Below are 9,607 nucleotides of genomic sequence, written 5' to 3' on the forward strand. Positions count from 1 at the left end.
TATATAAACTAAGTAATACAAATGGTGACACAGTTTGATTTTATAAAATATTAGATATTTTAGAATAGAGATAAATTTTTAAATTTTTTAATATTATAGAGATCTAAAATATATATATTTTTTTTCATTTACATTTAAAAAAATTTACCTAAATACACCTATATAATTTAGAAATTTTTAGAGGCTACGGTCTTCTTTGGCCACTACTCGTTCCAACAGTGTATATATAATTTTTTTTTATTAGATATAGTAAAAATTTATGGTCTCCTTTGTCCCACTGCTCACTCCAAATTTTTTATTAAATATAGTAAAAATTTAGCATGTTAATATCTCCGAATCCCTCAACAAGACAAACAACTTAAATTATGTATTAACATCCTAAATGAAAAAAAAAATGTAGAATACAAAATGCAAGTACATGAAACCAGTTGATCATCAAACAATTGAACAAAACTAAAGAACGACGAAATCAATTTTATGAGAACCAAACGTACAATGTCCAAGCCACCAAGAAGAAGACCAGTTGCAACCAGGAAATAAAATTATGTTTTTAAAGGAAAGCTTGCTTTGTTAAGGCATTGGTAGTTCAATTACCTTCTTTAGGAACATATTGAATGGAAAAAATTAATTTAAATTCGATGTATATGAATTTATAAGGTAAATAAAACATTAATAGAACCGATGTTAGAGTCATACACAGAAGACAACCTTCAAGGTAGCTATCTTGGAGTTGAATTCGATTTAGAAAATAAATCTATAGTGTAGACTAGAAAAACATTAATAGAACCGATGATAGAGTCATACACAGAAGACAACCTTCAAGGTAGCTAGGAAACAACAACCATAGGAATACATTATTATAATGTACACTAGGAAGCATGGACATTATTGTGATCTCATGCTATTAGCGAATAGATAGTGAATAGCAATGCAATAATAAGAATGGATCATGGATGTTTTAGGATATTCACTTGCTCATAACTTTTTAATTCATTGCTCTCCGACCACCTTCTTGATATATAATTCTTCAACCACCATTTTCCGCAACTTAACCACGAGCTTCAATATTAAAATAAAGAAATAATAATTAATTAATAAAGTTATTTTAAAAACTTTAAGAAAATAGAATTGTTAAGAAAAGAGAAAAGTCTACTTACAGAGTTAAATTCCTTCCATCATCATCATCAAGACTATGAAGAAGAAAATCACGTAATAACCTTATGAAGATATAAAAGAAAAAGAGGAAGAAGCTCAATCCAGTAACACAAGTGGCAATGGCAAGCTCCATGGAAGGTGCCAGAACTGCGCAAGTGCCTGTAACAAATGCAACCACCATTGCTCCCATGGCAAGGAAGATAAACCTAAAGGCAGTTTTTATTAACCAATGGTATTTTGGTTTAGATCCTAGCATTACCATAATAAAGTAGATAAAGACAGAAGAAGTTGAAAGAACCATAGCCATGGCGTCTGATATAATAAATGCTTTAAAAGCTAAATTTTTTATCAGGATAGGAGTCCCTTTCTCTGAATCTTCTTTATCACTTATATAGCCACCAGGCACGGTGAAAGCTGCCGCGAAGGTTACGGTTGCAATAAGTGTTGCAACCACCAAATGAGAGTCTTTGGCTTTTTCTAAATGAAGTATTATCCTTTCTTCTCTCTTTTTCCTCATTTTTTTTATATTCTCCGAATCATGTTTCACAATCTTGAAAGTGTCAGCTGAATTATCTGAACTCGTGAGGTGACTGACCGAATGGTAATATTCAATCTGCAACAATATTTCAGTATTAATCTGAAAAACTTTCTGACACGTATATATATTTGGAAAAAAAAATTTTATATAATCATTATATATATAATAGTTTTAGTATAAAATTTTATAGATCCATATATATTTAAAGATTATAGGTGTAATGATTGTGTAATAACAAGTTCCATGAGAGATATTATGAGAGAACGAGTATTTCTAACCTCCGCATCTTCACCGTCAATTTCTTTATCTGCACGCGTGATATTTTTCATAACTGCCATATCCTAAAAATTAACACAGAAGAAAATAGGATAAAAGTAAATAAAACAGCGCATTTCTATTCCATTTGCCATAATTTAAAGAAAGCTTTTATTAAAAATATATGGAGTTTGTATATTAATAAAAGAGTTTATATATTTTTATTTAAAGAAAAAAAATAGTGATGATGATATATAGTGTGTATATTAATAAAAATTTGATCTTTTTATTCCTTATCATCAGAAGTATGTAGTGATCAGCTCAAGCCTTAAGCGAAATTATTATTCCCTGGATGCAGTTCAATGCTGCCAAGTGAAGAACAAATTAAAAATTAATATTTTAATTTCATTTTTGTGTACATAATATGTGTTGTCAAATATATACGTTTTTATAGGATATACCATATATATAAAAATTGAATTTCATTTGTTGATTTTAGAAATTTGTTACAATTGTGGCCAAATGAAAGAATGAAGTTTTATGGTTCAACATTAAAATGTTTAGATAAAAATGGGAAAGCATGTAAATGTTGAACCTTCATTGTCCAATTAGTTTAATTAAATATTAAACTGGGCTTTCCTAGATGTCACCCTACATGTATTGGGTTGAGTTGGATTCCACTACTAATTTGGAATTCTTTTATGATATTTATGTTATTTTTATATTAATATTTATGTAGGCCATAATTTGAGCTTGATTTAATTTGGATTTCAAAAATAATGAATTGGATTATGGATTTTGGATAATTTAAATCGATCCAAATCTTAATCTCAATTTATAGGTAGACCATGACAGAGACCATACATAAAAGAATCTAAGAAAGAATACATATTGAAAAAAAAAAAAAAAAGCCTTAAATTAGTCTTATTATTTTCGCAAGTTTTAAGATTAATAAATAGGCAAAATTTATCTAAAGACGAATAGTAGTAATTATTATTAATTAAAATTTTGGCTTTTGGGCTAGGTTATTTATAACTCTATTATGCTAATTAGTTAAAAACAATATTTCATTACATGCAGCTGAATATTTATTTAAATAATTAATGTGCTTTAAATTAATCAAGCATTTTATTTATAAAATTACTTAAATAAGTATTAAAATTTATAATTTAATTTATATTTAGGCCATTAATTTAAATAATTTGAACGTTTTAATCAATTCGCTATTTATATCTTAAACTTTTAATTTTAAATAATTAAACTAAAACTTTAAGATTTATTACTATTTTATCTATAAATTCAAATTAATTTTAATATGCTATCTGTTATATTTTTTTTATTATTTAATTAACTATAGTTTTAATTTATTGGATAAAATAATTTAAACTTTTTATAACTTCATATTTATATTTAAATTTTTTATTTATTAAATAAAATAATTAAAATATTTTTTTTTAAATTTATATTTATATCATAATATCCAAATTTTAAAGAGTGAGTATAGAAATTGTCAAGAAGAGTAGGAATACAAATTATTAAGACACGCAAAATACCCGTATTTTTGACAATACATCAACACAGAAAAATAAAGTCAAAATGGTAATAATTTCATTTACTACTCTAGTTGTTGTATGAGGAATGATAAAATCTAAATAAATAGAGCGTAAATAAAAAAAAAAAAAGTAATAGATAAGGGATATTAGCTCGAAGAAAGAAAATAATTATTTATCAATTTCTAACCGTCTTTTTCTCTAAATTAATCTTTTTTACTCATTATTATTTTTTTCATATGCTCCGGTTTTATATTTTCTGTTAGAATCAAAACTACAAAAAAACTACTGACCAATTTAATTTTTTTTTATATCGGTGACTACCGATCTTCTAGGTGTTTTAATAATTGTTTTTGCAACTATCCAATAATGAAAGATCGAGATATAAAAGTGAAATTTTTGAAAGATTTAAATTATTTTGTCTAATAAACTAAAAAATTTGAGATATAAATTAACATAGATCGATAAAATGATTGGATTATTTAATCAATAAATTAAAAATATAAATTAAAAAATAATAAAAATATCAAGAAAAATGACAAGATGGTAAACTTATATTTTGATCAATTTAATTTAGACTCGTGAATAAAATCGTGACAAATCTTAAAAAGTTTAATTTAACTGTTCAAAATTAAAAATTTAGAATACAAATATGAATTGAATAAAACCTTTGAATTATTTGGATTAATTGAGCTTTGTAATTACCTATATTGCCATAAGAAATATATTAATTAAATAAATATGAAATTAATAAGTACAGTGAGAAATTATATGATGAAGTAATGTAAGAAAAATATAGAAGACTAACCTTCATCGTAAAATCTTCACGGATTTCATTGTATGAGTCCTTCCAAAGAATGAAGCCATCAGTATCTCCATCGAGTATGAAAGAAGGCAAAGGGATATTAAGAGACTTGAAGAGATGAACAGGCGTATGCCCTGCATTATCTTCTCCGATTATAAGGTAAGCCAACGATGAATTTTCAAGGATCATTTTCAGTAATTCATCATTTTCGCTCATTACTGCAAAGTGAAGAACGTTCCAGCCTCTATCGTCAGTGATTTCACAACACTCTGGACATTTAGTAATAATCTCATTCACTACGTGCTTGAAGCCACGTAAGGCTGCAATGTGAAGAGCTGTCCAACCAGTTGTAATGCAGGCAATAGATTTGTCCTTGTTTAATAGAGTTGACACCATTGAGCTACAACCTTCAAATGCAGCAATATGAAGTGGAGTCCATCCCATATCATTTTCTATTTTGGCCAAACCACTCTCTTTCTCCAACAGCAAACGTACTATCTCTGAAACAAAGTCACCAACATCAAATGCTGTAGTCAACTTGCAACTAAGCATGAACTTTAAGCATTGCAGATAAGATAATCCAATGCTACCTAAGTCGGGCTCATTATGGTACGTGGGTCGACATGTATAAATACATGATATATTAGTTTTAATAATTTGCTAAACAGAAGGATAAATTTAGTTAGTATATTATAAAGGGTCGTGTTATGCTAAAATATATTAATAAATTAATTTTTAGACCACTGTGTATAAAAAAAATATAATTTAAAGACGTTGTTTTATAGTTTAGGATGTTTTTGTACATTTTATGTATAATTTAGAATTCACCCATCGTTTCCGACATTAATGGACAAATATATATATATATATTAAAATGATGACTTCTGTATATAATAGACAAATACAATCTACTGATCATACCTGTATTCCAGCGTTTTACTGCCTTATGCATCACCGAACCATCAAACATGTCGAGAACCTGAGTATATGTGTACAGAGATTGAGAATCGAAATGATTTAACAATTCAGCTACTATATGTGTACATGAGTTTTCAATAGCCAATTCAAGAGGAGTTTCCAAACTATCATTTACATAACAATCAAACTGAGTATCTTCCTTTCTCAATATTGCTTTAACAACACCCACACTTTTATCATTTACATAACAATCAAACTGAGTATCTTCCTTTCTCAATATTGCTTTAACAACACCCACACTTTTATCATTTCGTGCTGCGACATGCAAGGCCGTTTCTTCCTTATTATTTTTCTTCCTTAACATCTCCCTCACTGCTTCTACATTCCCTCCATATAAGTCATCAGCCAGTCTAATTAGCTCCTCCGCTACATCGGTACGCCCTTGCCTAGCTGCTATGTGCAACGGAGCATTACCGTCGCAATTTTCCTGCGTTAACAACTTGGGGCAATTGCCAACTACTCGTCTCATAAACTCCTCAGATTTTTTTCCTAGCAACTTGCGAAGATGCACATGAAGTATCGTGTTTCCATTTTCTGTGACTATGCAATCAAGATGATCTAAATGTTCATTAAATGGATCGAATATGCCTTGTTCTGCTGCCTTCTTTAAGTCGTCTTCCATGGATGGGCATTTCTTGTGGAGGCAATTTTTGCTAGCATTTGACATCTCTACTTATCCGGAGCAATTTGAGGTGAATTTGAGACGAGAGTGAAAATAAAATTGATAATAGAGATAATAAGAAGGCAGCAATTTGAGACGAGAGTGAAAATAAACTTGATAGGATAATAAGAAGGTAGCAATTTGAGGTGGCCGCGGGTATAGTTCGGCAGTTTTACTGCCGAATTATTTTAAATGCAGACCGTTCGGCGGTGGGAGGGTTGTTGCGGGAGCAAATGTGGAGCTCATGTTGGGCACTCAAATCTCTGCACCCTCTGACATTTGCATTCATGTCACAAAGGGTGCAGGATTGTGTGGAGGACATGTTCGGCACTCACAAAGTGCCGAACATTTCCACGTGAAATTTCCCACGGGTGCAGAGATTTCTGCACCCTCTGACATTTGCATTCATGTCACAAAGGGTGCAGAATTGTCTGCACCCCTTAAATGGAGGACATGTTCGGCACTCAAGTGCCGAACATGTCCACGTGAACTTTGTCCAGAGCTATCTGCACCCTCTGACATTTGCATTCATGTCACAAGGTGTTCCATTTATGCGCTGCTGATATGGAGAAGGTGAGAAGAATATGAGTGAGGAGTGTGAGAAGAGAAAGCATCCATGGGGGAGGGCCAAGGCATCTGAGCTTTGCGTGTTCTGGCCAGTGCTCTTGAGATTCAGTAAAGGCAAGTTTACAACTAATATCTAATTTACTTAAAAGTGTCATAAAATTCTTAAGTTATTATAGTATCTAATTTATTTGTACCTAAAGTATCTGCTGTGGAATCTCAACTTTATCTTATGCAAGCATGATAGTCACAAAATTCTTTTCAACTGCAACCAAAGGTGAAAGAGGATGCTGACCCATCCCTTCTATGGGCTTCTCAGTTGATTGATAGTCATACTTCATCATGGCCTTTCCATTAGTCCCTTAAGGTATTTCTTTAAATGCAGAACTTATTTTATTAAATCTAGTTATTGTTTAGCTTGAAGGCAAAATCATCTTTGGAAAGCTAATAATCAGACAGGGCAGGGTTCAGTTTTCACTTTTCTCAACCAGAATTTGTGGAATAATGTTTGGAAATTTTCCATTTTCTTCGGATTTTTTTTTTTTTTTTTGGCAGGATAAGCAACTGGCGAATAAACGCCTCCAACGGATTATTCCATCAGCTGCAAGAGTACAAGTAATCAGCTACTCATTTGTTTTGCAAGTGAACCGCATGCATTTGCCAACTCAGAAGGATCCACCCAGTGCCATGGTTATGGGAGAGATCCAATCTTTGTAAGCTACTGAGTTCACCAAAAGATCTTGGGACCTTTCCTGTAAGCATATTGGAGGACAAATTCAAAGTCTTCAGATTTGTGCAATTTGAAAGGGAAGGAGGAACTGAATCCACTACAAATGAAATATATAAATTACAAAAGTAATAATAACATCCTAGAATTTTGCTGAAATTTCAATGGAGTTTCCTTTGTAACCAAATCAAAACCCATGTGAAGGAAGAAATTTGCAACACGGTAGTCTTGAACCCACAACAATTATCAAAATGCCCATCTAGGGCCTACTAGAAACTTAAGTGCAAATTAAAATCTTCATTTTCAACTCAGGTCTCTAAACTCTAGTTAGTCTAAATAATTCTTTCTAGTTCTCCAAAATTTATGAAAATATTCCTAGAGATCCTTTTCAATATCCTCCAATTCTTAGATTTTGTTTTGCTTAATTTCATTAAACTATAAATATTTTATGAAGCAATTTTTAATTCTAGTTTGATGCCAAAACTAGAGAAATTTTTGGATTCAAAATAGTGGGTTGAAATCTTTGGAATTTAAGAGGAGAGAAAAAAATTACGATGAGTTAACTATTATTTGATAGTATGATAGTCGAACATCCTTATTTGATAGGGATAATACTGAATAAGGTGAGCTCACACTCAACACACAAACTATAGGCTAAATCACTCCACGCTAAACCGAAATAACGTCACATATCTCAATTAGTAATTCTCTCATTATCTTACCTTTTTGGTGATTTCTCGAGACAAACACCAACTTACACATTACCTAACACCATAGATTTTTTTTGTCTGCAACAAATTGGTGGAAGCGTGGTTGGCCAACAAGGATTTTAGAAGAGCCTGGGACACGTGGGAAGGAGCCAGCAGACTCTGGCTGGCCAACGAAACTTCCAGAAAGGTCTGGTTGGCATACGGAGGAGTCAGAGGGGTCTGGTTGGCCCACGAAATTTCTGGAATAGGCCAGAAGCGCCCAAAATAGGCTGGAGTCTGCCAAAACAGGCCAAAAGCTTTTAGGAACCAGCAAGGCAACAGGTTCTCAGCAGGCAGCATAGGTTCCACGTGCTGGTTGGCCAATAGAAATTCTCCAGGGGTATGAAATTACGGTTTAGTCCCTGAAACTTTTGAAAGGAGAATTCTGGCCACAAATTGGTGAAGCATTTCCCACCACATGCTAAGGAGGTGGAGTTGCCTATAAATAGGGCAACTCAGGTAGATGGTAGAAGCCCTTCCAGAAGAAGAAGCCCTTCCAGAGAGAAGCTCCTTCCCAACTCAGAATCTCCCTTCCCTATTTTGAGAGTCTCCCAGCAGTGAGGAGTGTGCAGTAGCAATTCTGCCGGCTAAGAGCAGAATGCTGCTGGCTAGCCAAGTGGGGAACATCAGTGGCTAGCCAGCCAGCCAAGCAGTAGGCAGCAACAGGCTGAGTGGGCAATAACCACTCCAGCAGAGAAAGTGGTGAGCTGTGAGAGCCCTTTCCTAATAATGTACCTTTGTACCCCCTTTTGTACATGTTAAGCTTGTATTGTAATTGTCAATTGTTTGAGTGAATGAAGCTCTTTATTTTTCCTTCCACCATTTGTGTTGCCATTATCATTGTGTTGCCACAATTATTAACATTCCGTTGTGCCATTCTGAGGGCTGAATGTACAGTTTGATATGGAGCTGTTGATGGGGTGAAAGGCTGACTTAGCCTTGGGGGAAGGCTAAGTGCCGCACGGACCCTTAGAGATGGGCAGAATTTTCAGCCTATTGGCAAGGGACGTGACATTGAGCATTTGAATCGACTCGGGCTGTCACTTAAGCAATTGGTCAATAGAGTAGCCTAGAAACATGTAAACAAAGTGAGCTAAGAGTAGATTAGCCCATAGACCGGTTTAGAACTAAAACTGAACTGGTTTAATACGAAACAATATTAGTCAAGCTCCTTGTAATCAAAACAATCTGATTTTTAAATTGTAAATCTGAAAAAGTAAAAATCGGAGCGGAGTAATTGCGTACTATAGTATAAATTATATATATTTGCCAAACTTCACCAATAAAGTAAAAAATGCCTATAATAATTTAGAAAAAAAAATATTTAGTATTTAATATATGAAAATTTTATTTATTAATCTATCATATTTAAAATGTTATTTCTAGCTTCTTAATACTAAATTTTATTATTTAGTATTTAACTTCCAAGTTAATTTCTAATGTTATTTCTAGCTTCTTAATATTTTTGGGCCAGAAACATTTTTTCTATGGAAGTGGCGTTTTTTTTATTCTTTTAATAAAACATTATTTAAAAAAAAAAAAGAAAAGACTTGTGCTCTGAACAGTGCAATTGCCATAGGAATTGTAATTGAAATTGATGATTTAACCATTTTATCCTTAGGTGT

General features: G+C 32.3%; 1 protein-coding gene and 1 long non-coding RNA gene across 2 annotated transcripts; one reads left to right on the forward strand and one right to left on the reverse strand.

The window, feature by feature from the left end:
- Positions 1 to 769: 769 nt before the first annotated feature.
- LOC110600543 (ankyrin repeat-containing protein At5g02620) lies at positions 770 to 6,281 on the reverse strand. The gene is made up of 5 exons (XM_043950201.1): positions 5,225 to 6,281; positions 4,307 to 4,803; positions 1,972 to 2,034; positions 1,158 to 1,768; positions 770 to 1,059 (listed from the first exon to the last, which is right to left on the reverse strand). The coding sequence occupies exons 1-5, from the start codon at positions 5,946 to 5,948 to the stop codon at positions 948 to 950; spliced, it is 2,007 nt and encodes a 668-aa protein (XP_043806136.1). The 5' UTR covers positions 5,949 to 6,281; the 3' UTR covers positions 770 to 947.
- Positions 6,282 to 6,525: 244 nt separating this feature from the next.
- Positions 6,526 to 8,801, forward strand: LOC122721701. Its single transcript, XR_006348431.1, has 2 exons — positions 6,526 to 6,873; positions 7,062 to 8,801. It is a non-coding gene; the product is annotated as an uncharacterized LOC122721701 (long non-coding RNA).
- The last annotated feature ends 806 nt before the right edge of the window (positions 8,802 to 9,607 follow it).

This window comes from Manihot esculenta, chromosome 14 (genome assembly GCF_001659605.2).
Source record: "Manihot esculenta cultivar AM560-2 chromosome 14, M.esculenta_v8, whole genome shotgun sequence".
NCBI lineage: Eukaryota > Viridiplantae > Streptophyta > Magnoliopsida > Malpighiales > Euphorbiaceae > Manihot > Manihot esculenta.